Below are 22,652 nucleotides of genomic sequence, written 5' to 3' on the forward strand. Positions count from 1 at the left end.
TCCTCCATGTGAAGAAGTGTTTCCTATTTTCGCTCCTGAAAGGTCTGGTTCTAACTTTTAGACTATGCCCTCCAGTAGACTCACCTCCTGACTCCCCAAAACCTGTCCACCATTTACAAGGCACAAGTTAGGAGTGTGATGAAATACTATCCCCTTGCTTGGATGTATGCAGCTCCAACAACATCCAAGAAGCTTGACACCATCACGGACAAAGCGACCCCTTCCACAAACATTCACTCCCTCCAGCAATGACGCACAGTAGCAGCAGTGTGTACCATCTACAAGATGTGCTGCAGGAACTTACAAAGGCTCCTTGAGCAGCCTTCCAAACACTACCATCTAGAAGGACAAACTCAACAGATACCTGGGAATCCACCACCTGGAAGTTCCCCTCCAAACCACACACCATCCTGACTTGGAAATACATCGCTGTACCTTCACTGTCGCTGGGTCAAAATCCTGGAACTCCCTCCCTAACAGCTTTGTGGGTGCATCTACACCACATGGACTGGAATAATTCAAGAAGGCAGCTCTCCACCAACTTCTCAAGGGCAATTAGAGATGGGCAATAAGTGCTGGCCTAGCCAAAGATGCCCACATCCCTTGAATGAATAAAAACCTCCCCAACTAGTGGAAATTATTTTTTCATAAGTACCCTATTCATCCTTTCCTCTTAATATCTTGAACATTTCAATTTCATCATCCCATAACCTTCGAAATTCAAAGGTATACAACACTAATTTCTCCTCATAATTTAACTCTTGGATTTCAGGCATCATTCTGGTAAATCTGCATTGCCTGCAAGATCAATATATCTTTCTTGGATATGGTGCCAGAATCGCTCAATATACTCAAATGCACTTTCCTTCAGACTTTTACCAAACAATTCTTAAGATTTCCCTAGAAAAGATGCCATTTTTGGACCCCTGATCTCATGGTTGGACGACAGCTTGCCCACAGGATTGTTTCTCCACTTAGTCCGATAGAAATGATGATGTGTGGAGGGTTCTTATTGAAGAAAAGGAGCTTACTTTGCCTTTCTTCAAGGTGAGCATCTTCCTCAGTTTATAATCCCTCCTAACCTTATTTTCAGTTAAAATTCCCCGTTTACCCCCTGCATCAAGCTAATAAAGTGAAGCTAAAGGTACAGTGCCTGTATTTCTGCAGGAACAAATTGCATGCGGAACCCTTCTGAAGTCAAAGTTCATGAAAATCTCATAATATAATGTTATCCCTCATCTGACTTTATCCCCGGAGAGGGTGACTTGGTGCTAACACCACTCTAACATTGTGTGAAGTATGCACACTACAAAAGGAGAAAAGTTCAATTGACGCCAAAAAGGAGCACAGATGGCGGGATGTGGGATTCATCCACATCCATAACTTCTGATGCAGGCAGCACAACTTCATGCTGTCTGCTAATGTACATGACTGCTGCATGTAGCGAGCAGTAAATGTATTGTTAAGTGGTGCATATTTGAGTAGCCTAGGATCGTCTAAGGCTAGCCTGCAGTATTTAAAACCAGCCTGCAGCTGTTTGTGGGGATGCTACATTCTGCTTGGAGCAGGCACTAGAACAATTAACGGGAGAGAATCTGATCAGGAAAAGGAGTGAATTTGGACACAACAGAAAGAAGAACGTATTCCAAGATATTCGAATGCTTGATGCCTTGGTGCAGGAGAGAAGGAGATATGTCATCTTTTCACAGGAAGCCAGGAGACCCTGCAGACGAACTTTGGGAAGGCAGTAGGATCAGATAGCTGTGCAGACATTATCAAGAGTTAAGCTCTGAGTGCCTGGATGCAGAGCCTCAAAACGTTCAATGACCTTACACTAGTGGCTAAGGTTAGTTGATGCATCGTCAAATACCAACACTCAACAAATTCAGCACTAGCCTCAGACACTGCTCACTACACCACATCCTGATTCCTCCCCTACCTCACCATGTTTTCCCACAGTTAACACTGTAGTGAATCTCATATCCTTATCTCATGCATGTACATAGCCATGACAGTCATATCACTCACATACATTGCACATCACTAACTGGCAGACTTCCCTATCTCTTGCAGACGTGGGCACATAACGAGAGGTAGCAGGAGCTAACTGGTGGGACAGGGGGCACATCTGCATATCCTTAACCTAATGGAAGACTGTGCTCACCATTGTTATGTATGTTGGGGCGTAGCCTCTTTGAGGGAATGGGTCATGTGACCTTGAGCATGGAGTAATCTGCCCAGGAACTGCCCTGCAAGGGCAGTTGTAGTTTGGAGTGTGGAGCGAGTAAGACCTTCAATAAATACTTGCGTTTCCCGACACCTGTCTGTGGAGTGAGTTCTTGGGGGATACACCCCAGTAGTCGAGAGTTTTAAAACCATCTCAGAAGTGGCCACAGCTGAATCTGTGCCAATATTCTCATTCCTAATCCTCCTTCCCACAACCAAGCTCATCCTGCATTCTCTTCTGGTTTACAAGCTGCACACAATGTATGCATTTACATTCCCACACAACACTATCCTTGTACCTTTCTCCTTTCTGATACCAAAGGTCTGCAACGTGGCCAGACAGTAATGGAAGAGCCAAAGGTAGAAAGGCAAGACAATAGTAATGGAAAAACAAATACTGGCTGGAATTTTACTGGTACACCGTCATGCCTACAGGGCCAAGTGATGGTACATGAGTCACACCGGAACATGGTAAAAACAAGGCAGGACTTCACCAATGATTTTACCAGCGTTGCCAATAGAATCATTATCCCCTTAAGGATCAGTGCCCTGCCTCTCTACTCCAAGAGCTGGCAGGCTTGGCAGTACCATCAATAGAGCTACCAAGGTCACAAGGGAAAGGACAAGCTGCCTCCCTATTTCAGGCTGCCTCAAAACATTGGCAGAAAAAATCACGATGTGCTGACTGGACAGGCTGGCCCCAACAACTGAAAGCGAAGGCCTTCCACCAGCAGCATCATCACCCTGAGAGTGGCCATTGTCTTCCGAGGGGTTGAGAGCCATGAGAAAGGAAACATCACCCACCCCACATCACCGCGCCCCCTTGCCCCCCACCCCCTAACCAAACCCAGCAGGCTGCTGCAAAGCTGCCTTAATGAAACTGGTGGACACATCACTTAGTGCGGGGCTGATTTGATGGCAGTCAAATACTGGTGATCAGGCTTTCCCCCACCCCGCACCCCCCCCCCCACCCCCCTCCCCCAATACCTTCTGCCACTATTTTACTAACCCTCCTGTTTCAGCCCACTGCCACTCACACTCAAACTCAAAACCACCAACTCAGAGTTTGGTACCACACATTGTTCAGACAATAACGTAGAGTTTGCGCCTGCATGTGGTGTAAGATAACAAGTACGTGTGGCCTCCTGCTAGAGCCTGGGCCAAGCCTGGCACTGGTGCCAGCTCATTGAGGACAAGAATATGTACACGCCCTGCTGCAGACGACACTTGAGGGGTGAGCTAGAGAAGACCTCTGATGGGGTATTTACAATGAAACGTTTGGTGCATTGGCAGGTCTGCCTGAAAGTCTGAGTGCAATGCAAAAGAACTTGGAGGACGCTGGCACCAAATTGGTGTAGGCCAGTGTACTGGGCTTGAAGCCCATCCTGTCAAGCGAGGAAATACTAACCAACTCCATTAGCACAGCCAATCATAACCAACTATCTGAGCTTTCATTACAGCACAAGCAGAGGCCACCCCGAGCTCTGCGTGCTGCATAATGGGTCCCAGTGTTTAACATGGCTTGAAAATGTTCACCGTAGACCAGCAATCTGCCCTCCAGCAGATTACTCAGATTGTCGAGGTGCTGCCCCATCGGAGTGGCAATGGTTCCCAGGAAACTGAACTTGTCAACTTGAAGGATGACGGCATTTGTCCTCCCATCAATACCTTTGCCTGTTAACCAGCCAACCCACTCTGTTCCTGCCCAAACCAAGATGGTGCAGTCTGAAGCTAGCTCCGCAAAGCCTGGAGCTCCTTGTGATCATCCTGCAAACCATCTGCAGTCTCCTCCAGGGAAGGTTCGCAACTTTTAACCAGCTATGCTGCATCCACTGCTCAAGTCCTCCACTCTACTGCTTTTGGGGCTGTAAGTGGGAACATTTTAAAATGACAAAATATTGCCTGGGGTATGGAAATGTTTTTTTTACTTATTTTCCAACTCGCATCAAATAGCACCAGCAAGCTCTTTCAGGAGCAGTGAGTGTACCATAGCCAAGTCTGATTATATTGTCACATAATGTTTACAATCTAAGTCTCTTCCCTGAATAGCTATACCCATGATGTGGAGAACACTGTAGCTATACCCAGACAGAATCCTTCTGTGGAATTCACACCCCCCCCCCCCCCCCCCCCCCCCATTGTCTGTGGTTTACTCTAATATCAAAATCAATAGACTTCCAGGCTTCACGTCTTTAAATTTGCAATTTAGCAAAAGAAACTGCAGAAAATCAGTTAACCACAAATAGGTGTGAAGGGGTGATCGTCTATCTCCATTATAAAGCAATGGCTTTAAACCATTCTGGCTAAACAATAAAAGTTGTCACGTAACCAAAACTGGCTTCTGATAACAAAATCTTTTATTGTCCTGAAAACCAAAGAGAAACAATCAATCTGTAACATACACCATTGTAGAATATCATCTGCCAATCAAGACAGGAACACCTGAGACTTTGGAAATGTGTAGACTGCCACATCTTAAAAGCCAGTCTGATTCCTAATCGAAGTAGACCTGTAAATTAACCTGGCTTCCTAGTAAAAGAAAATCCATCAGTGACTATATTTGCAACCTGCTATACATCCATATCGTCAAGGGAAGCCTGATATACAACTTCAGCTAGTAAACTCTTTTGACTACGCTTTCAGAATGCAATGCTTCTTTACTGGGTCCACAGTCATTGTCTTTCCTATGATGCGCAAAACACATGAACTATAAACGATTATTTTGTCTGCAACTTATAAAAGTACACTATTCTTTTTAACCGCATCTTTCTTGAGTGAATGAGTGTGCATGAGTGATGTAGCGTTTAGACTTTTGGGTTGAATGTATGAATAAATAATCCTCTTTATTTAAACCCACTAACAATTGCTACTGTTATTAAGATTGATTACGCACTCCGCACTCAGGGTCCAACAGGCAACATACATCTTGCTTTATTAAAAAGACACTGTTTACAAACAATAAGGAGAAAGGTATAAGGGTTTCAGCTCTCTCCTGATCTTGTCTATAACAACATTAATGGTAGTTTTTGAACCGCTACAGTTATAGTAAAGTGCATTCCTCCTGTCTCAGTCAGTACTTAAGATAGAGATATGAAGAACCTAACCGATGGAACAATATTTTACTGAGGATCACAGAGCATCTATCTCTTACAACTGGTGTGCACTAGTATGAATTTTAAGAAGTTATCAGATGTATATTTTGTCACAGACCAGACATACCTCAACCTTGAATATTTCCGCAAGTGAATTTATTTTATTTCAGGCAAGCGAGAGCATTTACAAATCTGGTTGTGATTTTATATTGTTGTAGGTAGAAGTTACCTTCTAACCATGCACGATTAGGAATGTTGAATTCCATCATTTGTTTTTGTAAATCTATTCAGAATTGTAAGAAATGTTGTTCAGAAATTAAATTCTAGGATGATTTGGATGCCAAGGAGAAACAAGATCCAACAGGATTGTTTTTAGTTGTCAAAGGATACCAAAAAAGAGCATAGGAAAGGAAATATGTGAGTCAATGGATATTTCATTTGATGTCACTGCAGCTAATATTTTAAATCTGAATTATATTAACTGAGGAACAAGTATAGGGTTCATCTTTTAAAATACAAATGAAGCATACATATGCATTTCATCTGTGCACTCTTATTCTTTTTTATTCATTCATGGGATGGAAGCATCACTGGCTGGCCAGCATTTAATGCCCATCCCTAATTGCCCTCGAGAAGATGATGGTGAGTTGCCTCCTTCAACGGCTACATCCTTGGGATGTAAGTACATCTACAGTGCTGTTAGGGAGGGAGTTCCAGGATTTTGACCCAGTGACAGTGAAAGAATGGCGATATAGTTCCAAGTCAGAATGGTGAGTAGCTTGGAGGGAAACCTGCAAGTAGAAGTGTTCCCTTGTACCTGGTGCCTTGTCCTTCTAGTTGATAGTTGCTGTGGGTTTGGAGCATGCTATCTCAGGAGCCTTGGCAACTTTCTGCAGTGCAGCCTGAGTGTTGCTGGAGCTGCACTCATCCAGGAGAGCATTCCATCACACTCCTGACTTGTACCTTGTAGATGGTGGACAGGCTTTGTGGAGTTAGGAGGTGGGCTACTTGCCACAGGATTCCTACTGTTTGACCAGCTCTTGTAGCCACAGCATTTATATGGCCAGTCCAGTTCGGTATCTAGTCAATGGTAAACCCAGGATGTTGATAATGGAGGATTCAGCAATCATAATACCATTGAACGTCAAGGGCAATGGTCAGATCCCTGACCAAATCTTGTTGCCTGGTACTTGTGTAGCCTGAATGTTACTTGCCACCTGTCAGCCCAAGCCTGGATATTGTCAGGTCTTGCTGCATTTAGACATGGATTGCTTCAGTATCTGAGGAGTTGTGAATGATGCTGAACATTATGCAATCATTGGTGAACATTCCTGATTCTGACCTTTTGATGGAAGGTCATTAATGAAGCAGCTGAAGATGGTTGGGATTAGCAACTCCTGCAGTTATGTCCTTATGATTGCCCTCTAAGAACCACAGCCTTTGTATAAGGTATGACTCTAACCAGCAGAGAATTTTCTCTCTGACTCCCTTTGATTCTTGTTTTCCTGTAGCTTCTTGATGTTACATTTGATCAACTGCTGCTTTGATGCCACCTGATAGCACTGCTGATTACCCCTTACACCGCTTTACTGATGGTCAAGAGTAGATGATGGGTGATTTTTACAAATTATTCAGCCTTATCTTTTGCACTGATGTGCTGGGCTTACCCGTCATTGAGGACGAGGGTATAAGTGGATCCTCCTCCTCCAACAATTCATTTAATTGTCCACCACAATGGATGGTGGACAACCCATTGTGGCAGGACTGCAGAGCTTAAGTCTTATCCTTTGGTTGTGGAATTGCTTATTTCAGTCAATCACTTGCTGCTTGTTCTGTTTGACATGCAACTAGTTATACGTTATAGCTTCGCCAGGTTGCCCCCTCATTTTTAAGTAAGCCTGGTGCTGCTCCTGGCATGCCCTCCTGCATTCTTCATTGAAGCAGGGTTGATCCCCTAGCTTAGTGGTAATGGTAGAGTGGGGGATATGCCGAGCCATGTGGCTAGAGGTTGTGGTGTATACGATTCTGTGAAGCCCACAGTCCTTACAGTTGCCCAGTCCTGAACTGCTTTGTCTGTTTAAAATCTATCCCATTTACTACAATGCTAATGCCACACAGATGATATCCTCAATGTGACGATGGGACTTTGCCTCCACGAGGACTGTATACTGGTCGCTCCTACCAAGACTGTCAAATCTACAGCAGGCAGGTTGATGAGGATAAAGTCAAATATGTTTTTCCCTCTTGTTGGTTCCCTCACTAACTGCCGCAGACCCAATCTGGCAGCTATGTCCTTTAGGACCTAGCCAGCTCGCTCAGTACTCAAGCTACTGAACCATTCTTGGTGATGGACATTGAAATCCCTTACCCAGGGTACATTTTGTGGCCTTGTCACCCTCAGTGCTTCATCCAGGTGATGTTCAACATGGAGGAGTACTGATGCATCAGCTGAGGGGGATGGAGTGTGGGGTGGTGGTGGTGGGGGCGGGGGGGTGGGGGGGGCGTGGAGGGGGAGGGGTGGTGTGGTATGTGGTAATCAACAGGTTTCCTCACCTATGTTTGATCTAATGACATTAGACCTCATGGGGTCTGGAGCTGCTGTTGAGGATTTCCAGAGCAACTCCTTTCCAACTGTGTACTACTGTGCTGCCACCTCTGCTGGGAGTATGCCAACAGTGGAACAAGACCGACCAGGAATGTTGATTGTGGTGTCTGGAACATTATCTGTAAGGTATGATTCTGTGAGTATGATGCTCCCAATTTTTGGCGCAAACCCCCAGATGTTAGTAAGGAGGACTTTGCAGGGTCGACAGGACTGAGTTTGCCATTCTCATTTCCAGTGCCTTTGTCGATGCCAGGTGGCCTATCCAGTTTCATCCTTTATTGACTTCTTTTTAGTGGTTGCATACAACTGCTAGCTAGACCATTTCAGAATCAATCACATTGCTGTGGATCTGGAGTCACTTGTAGGCTAGACGAGGTAAGGATGGCAGATTTCCTTCCCTAAAGGACATTAGTGAATCAGGTGGGTTTTTACAATAATCGACAATGGTTTCATGGTCATAATTAGACTTTTAATTCATGATTTTTATTGGATTTAAATTCCACTACCTGTCGTGGGATTCGAACTCAAGTTCCCCCTGGGTCTCTGGATTTCTTGTACAGTGACAATATTACTATAAGTGTAAATAAATGCTGTGGGAAACGTGCCATATTGTGTTTAATTTACTTTGAGTCTTGATTTCAAGGCAAAAATTAACATTTTAAGCTGGCTCAGTGACTCCTTGGATTATGGAGTTCGTGCATCTAAAAGCTACCTTTTCTAAATTAGGCTTACTGTACCTCTGAAAAACTAGATGTAACCACTGAATTTAATTATGTAATGCTTTTTTCTTCAAGCCACTTTGGTCCAATGAATTTTTTTTTCTCATGTGGGAGAAATACTCATCAAACTGAATAAATAATGTTGAGTGTGGGAGTGGTGGAGAGTCAGAGATATTCCAAATTAAACCTGCAACCATCTTATTGGTCCACAGTAACATCAAATACTTGAACTGACTCGTATTGCTTGTTGCAGTTGCTTTATCTACAAAAAGAAAAATCTATAATGCTGACAGAAATGTATTGAATTACCTGAGCACTATCCTCAGATGCATTTTGGTTTATGGTGTCATGAAGAACTAGTTGATTTATTTAATGTACAGCCTTCTGAGTAGAGTAAATATCACAAGCATATTATTGAAATAATGTTGTAACTAGATGTCATTACACAATCATGGGAAAACGTGATGGCAAATTCAGCCCTTTGAGCCTGCTCTGCCATTCAATCAGATCATGGCTCATCTTTCCCTGGTCTCAAATCCATCTCCCTACCTGTTCTCCATATCCCTTTAACATGTTTTTATCAGACAAATATCAATCTCCTTCTTGAAACCATTTAATGACTCAGACTCCACTGCGCAATGAGGCAGCGAGTTCCACAAATTCACCACCCCCGGCGAGACGTAGTTCCTCCTCATCTCAGTTTTAAATCTACCTCCTCTCAACCTATGCCTGTGACCTCATGTTTTGGATTGCCCCATAAGGCCTAGATTTACTCTATCAATCCCTTTTAGAATTTTATATACCTTAATCAGCTTCCTTCTCATCCTTCTAAACTCCAGTGAGTATAAGCTCAAACTGTTTAATCTCTCTCCCTGTACGTCAATTCAGTGATTCTGTAACGTTACAAATTTGCATTTGCTGCAAGTTTCCTCGAGTTCGACCACAATCACAGGTATTCTGAACAGGTTATTCCTATGGAAGCTGTCTAATTCGTCCCTATAGCTACTTCCATGATATCATTGGTCAGAAAGGTAACAATAATAGCCATGTCACTTGAACCAGATGCTTATATCTTTGGCAAAATGTATTTGTTCAATCTCTTTAAAGGCAAATTGAGCAAATGCACAGTGAGGCAAGTTATGTTTGAATTGTTAAAATGGTTTGATTCACTGTATGAATAATATGCAAAGAAACTATTATTGAAAGCACACGTACAACAATTCTCTAATTCTTGTACATCACACACACCTGATTTTATTCGCTCTACTATTTCTGGCCATGTCTTCAGCAGTTCAGGCACTAACCTTTGGAATTCCCGCCTACACTTCAGTACCTCTCTTCCTCTCCTTCCTCCTCTAACTCGTTCCTTAAAAGCTACCTCTTTACCAAGGTCATTTGCCTATTATCTTCTTAGCTGGTTCAGTATCAAATTTTAGAATTGTAACACCCCATGAACCGCTTTGGGACATCTCACTGTGTCAATACATAATTACAAGTTGCTGTTGTTGCTTTAGTTATAATTGGTTCAGTTGGTACATTTTGTTTTTGAAATAATGCAAAAGTAATGAAAATAATATGCTTCCCCAAATCAGGAGATTGTCTACAACAAACAAATTTATATATCCTTCTGCACTGCATCCTTCTTGCAGCCCTTCTCTGGACCTCGCTATTTCACAGCTTTCTGCCTCTATTTATGGTCCTGCCCACTGTGAACAAAGAATAAAGAACAGTACAGCACAGGAACAGGCCCTTCGGCCCACCAAGCCCGTGCTGACACAAGACGCTTTTCTAAATTTAAAGACCTTTTGCCTCTACCTGGTCCACATCCCTCTATTTCCTGTCTATTCATATATCTGTCAAGATGCCTCTTAAACATTGTATCTGCTTCTACCACCTTCTCTTGCAGCTCATTCCAGGCACTCACCACCCTCTGTGTAAAAAAACTAGCCTTTCACATCTCCTTTAAACTTTCCCCCTTTTACCTTAAACCTATGTCCTCCAGTAATTGACGTTTCTATCCTAAGAACAAGACTCCAACTATCTATTCTATCCAAGCCTCTCATAATTGTGTAAACTTCTATCAAGTCGCTCCTCAGCCTCTAATGTTCAAGTGAAAACAAACCCAGTTTGTCCAATCGCTCCTCATAGATAATACCCTCCAAACCAGGCAACATCCTGGTAAACCTTTTCTGTACCCTCCCCAAAGTCTCCACATCCTTCTGGTAGTGTGGTGACCAGAACTGTGCACAATATTCCAAATGTTGCCTAACTAAAGTTCTATACAGCTGCAATTTGCCAATTTTTATACTCCATGCCCCGACTGATGAAGGCAAGTATGCCTTATGTCATGTCTCTCCATGTTTTACCTTCTCCTGTGTACAGCCAAAAATGCAAGGTCCATCAGATCCCTTACTGAATGCCCAGGACCCAGGATTTCCCACTGGCTGTGAAGTGTTTTTCACTGACTGAGACAAAGATCAAGCTGTTTATTATTTAAAGCATTTCTCATAAGAAGAAGACATCCAAACAGTCTGATTAACAGCTAAATTACCTTTCATTTCAGAAACCCACTTTTAATTTGCATGAATACACTATGCTTTGAAATGTACAATAGAAATGTTTATTTCATCAACAACATTGTTTAATCTTTGATTAAAATGTTACATTTATAATTTAAAAGCATGTCTATCTCACCCAACAGGACGACTGGAAATTAAACTGATGTATTTGTGGCTCACAATTTAGTTAATTTCTTGGCTTTTTTAAGTTTGATCTGAAATGGGGGCCTTACTGGGAGAGCCGAGACTAGCCTGGAAATAGGGGGTTGAACAACACTGGTTGTTAATTGAGATATTATGGAGTAGTAGGAGCACTTCTGTTCGTCCAGCCCTATGCAAACATTTTAAAAGTTAACTATTTTTTGGTAATTGTGTAATGATACTGTGCCTTTATGAAATGTTTATTGTAAGGGGTATGTTTAAAATTCAGCGGTTTTTCATGGTGCCAACTTGTCTGGGCAACAGGAAGCTTAAAGGCTCAAAGTGTAGGATAATGACTGATTTTAGCTAATGGTGTGTTTGTCTAAACAGAGTTAATGCATCTGTGTTTACTTAGCTTTCCCTTGGGATTTCAGAATAAAGTTTTGATTAGGTTGATTGACAAGAGACAGAGTCACGTGCTAACAGGAGGAGCTAAGCTTGCAGGGAAGATGCACAGTTTCTTTCTTTTTAAACATTCAGTTTTCTGTCTGTTCCTGAAAGAAGAAAGAGGTGTCTTTCTGTCTCTCTCTCTCTCTCTCTGGAGGCTGCTATTTGGGGCTGTCAAAAGATGGGTATCTCTCTCTCCGGAGCTGTTCAAAAGGCCCTCGGGCTGTTAACAAATACAAGCATGTAAGCTTGTGTGTTGCTAACTGACTTTGAAGAGGGGTTGAGTCTGTAAGAGGAATATTGCTTGAATTGGAACTAATAGAGATAGGGTAGCAGTTAAGAATTGTACCTTGTCAGGTTTAAGCGTTGTTCAAATGTTAAGTGTTAAGTTAACTCATTTGTTACAGTTAAACTGTGTCATTAAATAAAGTGTGTTTTTATAAAAACTTCCCAGTTTGGCAGTAGAGTCACACTTGGAGTGAACCATCATATCCGCACATTCATGCCAAATTAGCAAACAGCTGGGGCCTAGTCTAATTTCATAATATACCTTGGGGTTTCTGATCCCATACCCTAACAGTGGCCACTGCTTAGGCCACAGCAGACTATGATGCTCCTTCATGAAGCAGGGGTAAAGTTTGCTCTGCTTCACACAGCCCAATTTGTCAGAGGAGTCCAAGAAACAGATATCCAGCCTTCATTTCGATGTGGAAGGGGTCTAATGGGTGAATCTAGTCTGTTGATGGAGATAAATGATAGCTGCCTGATCTAGTCGCCTGTAAAATGGGCCCAACACGGTGCAATCTCGACTCAACTACCTTCAGAATGTTATTAAATGCTGTTGAAATATCATTGAAAAATTACATTTTAACTTTTCCTGTTTGTCCTCTGGTTGAGTAATTCTCCTTCAATCTATTCCATTCCAATTACAATACAATTCCTTTGTGGGGAACTTCTTCCTTTCATATTCGGCCTATTTGTCTGCCAGCCCTTACATTCATACAGTGTATAATTAATGAGCTTCGAGACACAGAATCGGGCCTGAATTTCCAACAGTCCAAGCAGCTCCATAAAACATGCCTGCTATAGCACTTAGTCTCAGAAATTGAACATTGCGTCTGTTAAATCTGTTTTTCTCCATCAATGCCGCCTGATCTGCTGCATCTTTTCAGCATTGGTTGCTTTGATATTAAAGGATCCCAGTCTGTCAGTTTCACTGATGAAAGGTTTCCCAACCTGGCAGTTTCACTGTAGGATCTCTTCCCATTGGCTGCCTTGCCGAGGCAGCGGGAAGTGTAGACGGAGTCAATGGATGGGAGGCTGGTTTGCGTGATGGACTGGGCTTCATTCATGACCCTGTGTAGTTTCTTGCGGTCTTGGTCAGAGCAGGAGCCTTACCAAGCTGTGATACAACCGGAAAGAAGAAGTAACATGTAACCCGATTCCTGCAATGCTTGTGATGACGAGGAAACAAACCTAGTAACAAATAAGCCAGCACTCAGCTGGAAGGTTTGCTTCCCACTAAATACACTCTCATAGTGCTCACCTACTCTTTCTAGTCTGCACTGAATGGAGCCTTCAGAGTATTTCTGTCTGAACTTGCAAGCTCATTCAGCAGGCACTACTGACAGGTTTTTAACTCTTGTGTCCATGTGGTATATGCTGTGCACAAGTTTGGATTTCAATTAAAAAATTGTGCTTCATGTTTATTTTCCCTCGTTCTGAAAGGAGCATTTCTTGCAGCTTAAATCAGTCTTATTCAATAACTTCAATTATTTATTCAACACTATTTATTTCTATACTTAGCTTGATTAGGGTGCTGCGCTTTGAATGACTATGATTGCTGTGAAGAAATAAGGTGATCTAAGAAAATGAATAAAATGATAAGGATTCTGTGGAGGACCAGATATGTGCTTTATAACAAGACACTGTTGATATGATAAATTAGAAGTTCAGCACGTCAAAATTGTCATGGCATTGTATGGAAGAAGTTTGCAATCTTTTAGTTAACTGACAAGGGCGTGTAAAAATATCTGCAGAACATGTCCAACAAAACAAAACAAACTCTCAAATCACATAGAAACATACAAGATAGGAGCAATAGGAGGCCACTTGGCCCTTTGAGCCTGCTCCACCATTCATCATGATCATGGCTGATCGTCCAACTCAATAGCCTAATCCTGTTTTCTCCCCATCACCTTTGATCCCATTCACCCCAAGTGCTATCTCTAGCTGCTTCTTGAATACATTCAATGTTTTGGCATCAACTATGTCCTGTGGTAATGAATTCCACAGGCTCACCACTCTTTGGGTGAAGAAATGTCTCCTTATCTCCGTCCTAAATGGTTTACCCCAAATCCTCAGACTGTGACCCCTGGTTCTGGACTCCCCCACCATCGGGAACATCCTCCCTGCATCTACTCTGTCTAGTCCTGTTAGAATTTTATAAGTCTCTATGAGATCCCCCCTCATTCATCTGAACTCCAGCAAAAACAATCTAACCCAGTCAATCCCTCTTCATACATCAGTCCCACCATCCACAGAATCCCCAGAATTCTGCTGACTGGACTGAAAGCCTTGACAAGGAGAGCAGAGACCTAGTTTAGCTATGGATATTGAAATGAGGGCATGCTGCTGTTACAGAGGTAATTGAAAGTGGATGGAATTAATACCCTTCAATTATTAATACTAATTTATTATTAATTATTCCTATGTTTCTATGGAATGTGACAGGAATGAATTGAAGATTGTCAAACAACCCTTCAAGGAAATGTGATAACAGCAAGGATTCTCCGGTTTTCTCACCATAGGTTACTTCAGTTTGGACAAAGTTAATTGGTTTATATACAATATTATGTTCAAAAGGCTTTTTTTTTCTCTCTCTTTTACAGACTGCGAAAGGATTCCAGTGAAATACCTGAGATGGGGAGATCCCGAGCCCATTGCTGCAGTTGTCTTTGCCTGTCTGGGTCTCCTGGCCACCATGTTTGTAATGTTTATATTCATGGTGTACCGGGATACCCCTGTGGTCAAGTCATCCAGCCGGGAACTTTGCTACATCATTTTAGTGGGGATCTTTCTCGGCTACCTGTGCACCTTCTCTCTCATCGCCAAACCCCAAAAGATTTACTGTTATCTTCAGAGGATTGGAATTGGTCTGTCCCCTGCGATGAGCTACTCCGCCCTGGTGACAAAAACCAACCGGATTGCAAGAATCCTTGCTGGCAGCAAGAAGAAGATCTGTACCAAGAAGCCCAGGTTTATGAGTGCTTGTGCCCAGCTCGTGATTGCGTCGATGCTGATATGTATTCAGTTAGGGATAATTGTTTCCCTTTTTATAATGGAGCCACCAGAAGTCATTTATGATTACCCAACTATCCGTGACGTCAAGCTGATATGTAACACCACCAACATAGCCGTGGTTGCTCCTCTTGGATACAATGGCCTGTTGATTTTAAGCTGTACCTTCTATGCTTTTAAAACTCGGAACGTCCCTGCCAACTTCAATGAAGCCAAGTACATTGCATTTACCATGTACACCACCTGTATCATATGGCTCGCCTTTGTACCCATCTACTTTGGAAGCAACTATAAGATCATTACCATGTGTTTCTCTGTCAGTCTAAGTGCCACGGTAGCACTGGGCTGTATGTTTGTTCCAAAGGTGTACATCATCTTGGCTAAACCAGAACGAAATGTGCGCAGTGCATTTACCACATCCACTGTTGTCCGAATGCATGTCGGTGATGGGAAGTCTTCCTCTGCCGCGAGCCGTTCCAGCAGTTTGGTTAACCTATGGAAAAGGAGAGGATCATCGGGGGAAACTCTAAGGTAAGAATAAGAAGAGTATTAGATTGTGTTAACATGAACCAAATCACAAAATCTTGTAAAATGTTCATTCTGCATTGATATGGATTATGCTGTATGTTCCATCTCATTTTGCCCTGGGTGTATATCTATCGATAGAGGGAAATTAGATAAGTGTATATGCAGAAAGAAATGCTGATGACAGTCCAAGATTATCCTGTGGAATATTTGCATACAAATGTTCACTGCATCAGTTTGAGGTTCACTTTGTCGCTATTGTAGTGGTGGCAGAAGCCTATTTATTTTAAATTAGCTTATACATCTACTATATTATAACTGGGTTGCAAAATTTGCTATAAATATTTAATCAGATACAAGAAGCTGGGGAAAAGCATTTCTGTACATCAATTTCATCAGTTACACAGCATGTAATGTGTTACTTTTTCCTGATGATCACAATATTTTCCAAACTATTCAGCTCTTTGTGGCAGACAGTAATCTGATAAGTAAAGCAGGCAGGTTTGGGGCACTATTGGGGATTATCCAATGATTGGTTGGCTGGTTAGCAGAACCTGGAGTAGCAGAGCAGTCAGTGGGAGTGGGGATTCTTTCCACTTGATTCCGGATAACACTGCAAGTCAGTGGTTCAATTGTAACGTGGTCCTGGCAGGACAGATAACGGGAAGTTTACCCGCTAGGGTTTTTACTTAGTTAAATTACGGCAGGCATACACGTATTTTGGGACAGATTTAATTTTCATTGCCCAGCAGTGTCTCAAGTTTGCAATTAGTCTCCCATGAAATAATGAGCGTGACTGACTCACTCTCCCCTGACATAATGGACCAAATAACTTGGCAGAATGTGTAACAGATGCACAACTGATCCACAACACCGACATTAGAGACCCCTGGTGAATGTTAGGTCCTGCCTCTTTCAGTGCTTACACCTTGGCTGCTGGTAACCTGCACCTATATTTTGTGGAATTGTGTAGTTTTAAGCAGGGACTGTGTGTACTCCATATCAGGCAAGAAGAACCTGAGGAGGAATTTAATGTTGGTGATTGGAGGTCTTGGAGAACAAGCAGGGATCCCCCCATGTTGAGGAAGGCCAGCTACAATTAAGTATCCAGCGGGCACTTAACTGATCTGCATCGGGATCCCCCTGGCGGTTAAGACCAGTGGGCCAAGGTGCCACCCCCTCAAGAACTGCCAGCCAATGGAGGCCAGTGATTGGCAGTAAGTACCCCATCGCTCATCATCACCACTGGGAGCAGTGACTGCTGCTGGTAATGCACCCACCAGGATGTAGGGGGGCCCCAGGCCACAGGTAAGTGAGGATTGGATGGAGCCGGAGGAGGGAATCGCTGGCTAGGAGGCTCAGCAGCAGCAGGTTGCGGCAAGGGCAGGAGTTGGATCTCAGCCCCACGCCTCCCTTCCCGAAGTTGGTTCCTGTTTGCGACTCCCCTGCTTGCCACTGGTTGAATGCCAGTTCAGAAAGGTTCGCCGTCCCACTTTGGACTTAAACAGGTGGGGGCAGTAAGGCAGCAGGATCCCCACCCTCCTCCCTCTGTCTGATTAAATACCCCACCCGCAGCCATACTCTCTTCTGGAGGGCATTAGGCACCACCCTGTCAATGTGGATTGTTCAGTAGTTTGGTTTAGAAACTTTTAACCAAGAGTTTCAATATATTGCCAACACCCAGCTGACAAAGAAAAATTTTAACAACATCATTTGTAAACCTCCTGTTAGTCACAGTGTGTGTTGTAAGGTGGTTTCACAGGCTATATTTATAGTTGCAGCACTATTTCAGAATCTCCCTACAGGGAGTTAAGGAAGTTCAGAGCTTTATCTTTGCTAAGATTACAAAAAAAAGCAAGTGTATTTCAATATATTCTGATATTTATTTACTCATCTGGTTGGTGCTGGGGTCCCTGCTGTGGTCAGATTGAATTTCCTACCTGAGATACTGCTGGCCAATCAAAGGCTGGCAGATCTCAAGCACTGACTGTGTCAGCAGGTGGCCACTGCTGGTACTAGAAGAGGTTCAGGCTGTGGGGTCATTGTTGGAGCTTAGAGGGGAAGGCCGCTTCACTGAGGCAAGTTGAGGTGGCCCTGGCAAGAGGAAGAAGGAGTTAATTTGTGGGCAGTCCTTGCGCCAAAACATTTCTCCGTTGGGCATGGGCTAACCAAGTGAAAGCAAATCCTCCCACCAGGCCGCAGGCATAACCACCAGAGTATACCAGGCTGCCCATGACCCTTCCCACTCTGGACTTAATCAAGGGGGTGTCAAGAAGGCAACAGAGTCTCCACCCTCCACCTCCATTCCACCAACCGGCTGTCTCTCTTTAGATGTTCGAGACACCCAAAAGCGAAATACTAACTTTGCACCTGAGTTTAAAGAGTCATGGCAAAGTCCACTTCAAAAACAAATGGATTGCTGACCTGATAACAGCCTCTCCAATGGGTCTGTTTAGGTAAAATTCCACACATTGGCTCTCATCCTGGATGCTAAATTGTTTTCACAATACAAGAGCGAATATCCACTTGTTTAAAAGATTGAAACAAAATTGTGATTGCGCCTCCAACAAAGCAGTCTGTAATGGTGTCTCCGAAGGAGTATCACACTGCTGTGCGCTGGCTTCAGATCAGGACCTCATTTGAGTTATACTGATACTTTTCCATTGTTAAGTGGCACTCTTCATTTTGGGGTCACCCTGTTAGTTTAGGTTTAATCTAGATCCTTATATTGTAGCTGTGGATTCCCTCGGCAGGAAAGCTATTGATTAAGTTTGAAACTGTCATAATAACACGAATGATGTAATGAAGCCTTTATATAGAACAGTCAGGCCAATATGTTGACAACTCAATAGTTTGAGTGCTATAGGGGAAGTAAAAGACTAGAAGGCTACTTTGACAGTAATTGCATTTGAAATAAATGTCTTAAGATTGACATTAATTGAATTTAAACAGCTAGGAAATAAACTTGTGTTAAATCATGAGTCATATGAGTTTTGCACAAGACATGTAATAGTCTGCAAAGGTGAGAAAGAAGCAGATATTGGCAGCTGAGAAAATTCCCTGGATACATTTAAATTAATTAAAAGCAGATAAAATTTATGATTTAATCTGTCAATTCCCTGAAAGTTTTATTTAATTTTAAATGAAGGACACATCCAGTTATCAGTGCCGGGTGTTTGAAGTCTCATCCCAAGGGCCTGTGCTGTTCAAATTTATTAGTAGTTAATTTGATTCTATCGAGTTAAGGAGTTCCAGTTATACATTCTGACTGAAGAGTGTAGTCATTGAAATAGCATTGTACTGGAAGGAACTTGCAGTCTAATTTTCAATAACTACCATGTCTCATACGTTCAGAAGAGGGAATCAGATAACACTAGCTGTTGGTGCCATATACACAGTTGATTCATACAAGTCATATTGGTAGTCATGCATTATATCAGTGTCTATCAGACTTTCAAGAGGCAGGCTTCAAATTTGATTTTGCTCACAGCTTCAACATCTATGCCACTACAAAAGCCTTTGGCTTAGCGATTGGATTGCCCCTCCTGAATCAGAAGGTAAATGGTTCCAACCCCACTCCAGACTGACAATAAAGACTTAAATATGACATCCAACAGGGTCCTTGTGTCTGGATAGAGTATCCACTGGCTCAGCAGCAGCAGCCCTCAAAGTCAGAAGGACTTGCTTTGAACCCACTCCCGACAGTCCCGGCAAAGAGCATAAGTGTTGGCTCTGAATATTGGGTGGACAGCTAATGATGGAGGGGCGCTGGGCCCTTCCATCCAGTGGGTTTCTCCACTAACCTACATAAAGGTGGAGCAACTCCATGTTGCTTTGTAGCCCACTTAAGAGAATGTAGATCGAGGATGAGAAAGATAACAGGAAAATAATTACTCTTCCTTACTGAATGGTTCAAGTTCCTTGTGTGTGAGCCACATTTTATGGTCTGTGTATTAGGGCTGAGCTCGATGTATAGCTCAGAATGAAGGAGTTTCAAGAAATTGCTCCACATTTTCAAAGCTATATTCTGCAACTGTTTTATGTCAGGTTTTAAAACAGAAACTGGAATTATGAAATTTCATTGCATAAATTATGGAACTGTTTTATAAATAACTGAGAGGCCTTAATGTGCAGTAGATGAGAATAATATCCCTCCACCTTTTGGCCTTGACTTTGAATCATCCAGGCAGAACTAAATTATCTGACATTAATAAGGGTCCTAATTTTGGATTAGTCCCAACGTAACCCTCAGGGTATGCCATCCAGCATTGCAAAACTGCCCTTAATTTAGTACAATTAACACTGATTTAGCAACCCCATTAAGATTAGTCTAGAAAGTGGAAATCTTCTACTGGAGCAGAGATCCATTTTGAGGTTCTAGCTGAAGCACTGTCAATATGACTTTCCCTGATACATTGATAATGATTTCACCATCACTTTTATTAATAGATATTTCACCTGCCTCTCCCAATTATTATAGGCCAGTGTGTTATGTATCTTTACACAAAGCACAACTTTATGATTTATCCCACTGATAGGCAAATTACAAGTTACAGCCATGGAAGCATAAGAAAATGCTTTTTCTTCTATCCATTAGTAATAGTGGCTCAGCATCATTGGGCTGCTCTTTCACTAGCCAACCATCTGACCAATGACGGTATGGGAAAATTGGAAGCAAGGTGGCATAAAAGGAATGTCAATGAATAACAAACAGATACTTAATTCAGTCCTGCTCTTCCTTGTTCCCATGAGGAGAGAATGATAATGCTGCAGGTAGGTGTACAGAAGAGCTATCTTCAAATCATCGCATGAAATTCACAAAAAAGAAGATCCTGTGAAGCTAACTAGCCAACATATTCCACTCTGTGCCTCCTGAGTTCAACCTTAAACTGCTTCTTTAAACTGGGTAAGAAGTTTAACAACACCAGGTTAAAGTCCAACAGGTTTATTTGGTAGCAAATGAAAGCTAGTGGCATTTGCTACCAAATAAACCTGTTGGTCTTTAACCTGGTGTTGTTAAACTTCTTACTGTGTTTACCCCAGTCCAATGCCGGCATCTCCACATCTTTAAGCTGGTAACAGGGACTCTTGTCAGAAACTGAATGGTTCCTTCATTGAGTAAGCAGATCAGGGCTCAATGGTATTATGGGGCCTTGACTGAAATTTTAACTGGTGGCCTAAACAGAAGGCTATTGAAGTTTTCCCGTTAGGTGAAGACAGTGAGAAAAAGAAGCCAGAACCAGAAGAGGTTCTAGCAGGTACATTCTTTTATATTTTTAATACTGCATATTAAAAACAATTTGGGGTCCCCTTTAGCCCAAGCTCTTCATTCCCTTCCCAAATGAAAGGCCCACCAAAGGTTCCTTCCCGCGACTGCTCTAAGTTCCGGAAACCTTTCCTTCCCTACAGGCAGCAACCTCCTGTCACCGAGCATTCTACTCCGCCCTCGACTGCTTCCCACCCGTTTTGGCAACCAACCATCTGGAAGCATGTATATAAAGCCTAAGGATTAACCTCACCAAAGTCACATGCTTCTGAGATCAGGGCGCTTTTGATTTCACTTTGGCCTTTCTTATGTCAAGTTAAAATAGGCTGCGACTATTTCCTTACAATGCAGTAACAAAGGGTGGAATTTTCTGAAAAAATTATTAAGCGTCATAACAGCGAGAAAACCAGAGTGATCTACACAGGCCTGTCTGACGTGAACTGGACTGCAATCATCCCACACTTAGTCATTCTTCGGGAGAACAGTGAGTTGTGTGCTAGTTCTGGGAGGAGAGGGGCCCAAACATGCCAGTGAGCCCGGCTGAAAGGGCACCCTGATTTCATGGTGCACTGGGAGATCCCCTCCTTCCCCCCATGGACATCAGCACACCCCAAGTACACCTCCCACCATCGGCAGCGTGTTTCACCAGCCCCTCCCCGACATGGATCACCGGCATTGGGGACCTCCCAATGGGCCCCCCTTCACAGCACCCGACACGTCCCCCCCCCCGCCATAGCCCCCACTCAGGCACCACTCCTTTGGCACTGTCCCAGGAAGACTGGCAGTGCCCAACTAGCACTGCCAGGGTGCAAACTGGGCACTGCCAGGTGGGCACTGCCCAGCCATGTCCACTAATGGAGACCAGTAGTGATTCTCGCCCAGGCTCGCGCCATGTCCAATGGTCAGAAGATCTCAGGTGAATTTGGCGTCAAATAGGCTGAACATATGTAAATACTACCTTAAATATGCTAATTGACCAAACTTGTTTTTACTTCAACATTGGAGGCTGAGGGGGCGACCTGGTAAAATTTACAAATTATGATGGGCATGGATAGAATGGATAGTCAGAATCTTTCTCCCCCAGGGTAGAAATGTCAATTATTCAGGGACATAGGTTTAAGGTAAAAGGGGGAAAGTTTAAAGGAGATGTGAGAGGCAGTTTTCTTTTTACAAAGAGGGTGGTAAGTGCCTGGAATGCACTGCCAGGGGAGGTGGGAGAAGCAGATATAACAGCAATGTTTAAGAGGCATCTTGACAGATACAGGAAAAGGCAAGGAATAGATGGATAGGGACCATGTAGAGACAAAAGGTCTTTGTTAGAAAGGCATCATGTGTCGGTCCAGGTTTTGTGGGCCGAAGGGCCTCTTCCTGTGCTGTACCATTCTTTGCTCTACATCTGCCAGGATTTGTGATGCGATTGGGCATTCTGTCCCATCATGCCAACTGTGTAATAATACCACTCCAATCTCGTAGGAGGAGGCATCACAGGTGACAATGAGTGGTCTCAGGGGGTCATAATGGACCAGTCTATTTGTTGGCAGTAATTGTTGTTTGACGTTTATAAAGGCTTTCTCTTGTGGCATTTTCCATGACCATTTCTGATGCTTTAAGCAGTTTGTGGAGGGGTGACAACAGGGGCACAAATGTTCCATATGAATTTACTGTAGTAGCTTATAAGCCCAAGGAAAGACTGGCTCCATTGGTCCTTGGAGTCGGAGCCCCTTTTTGTGGACTTCACCGTCTCTTCGACAGGGTGTAAACCATCCTTGTCAA

At 43.1% G+C, this 22,652-nt stretch overlaps 1 protein-coding gene across 1 annotated transcript in view; it reads left to right on the plus strand.

The window, feature by feature from the left end:
• Positions 1-22,652, plus strand: part of grm5b (glutamate receptor, metabotropic 5b) — a 598,451-nt gene that overhangs the window by 553,633 nt on the left and 22,166 nt on the right. Inside the window, exon 7 of the mRNA XM_078222796.1 lies at positions 14,680-15,619. Within this exon, the coding sequence (XP_078078922.1) occupies positions 14,680-15,619 (940 nt within the window). The remainder of the gene's footprint in view (positions 1-14,679; positions 15,620-22,652) is intronic.

This window comes from Mustelus asterias, chromosome 10 (genome assembly GCF_964213995.1).
Source record: "Mustelus asterias chromosome 10, sMusAst1.hap1.1, whole genome shotgun sequence".
Classification (NCBI taxonomy): Eukaryota; Metazoa; Chordata; class Chondrichthyes; order Carcharhiniformes; family Triakidae; genus Mustelus; species Mustelus asterias.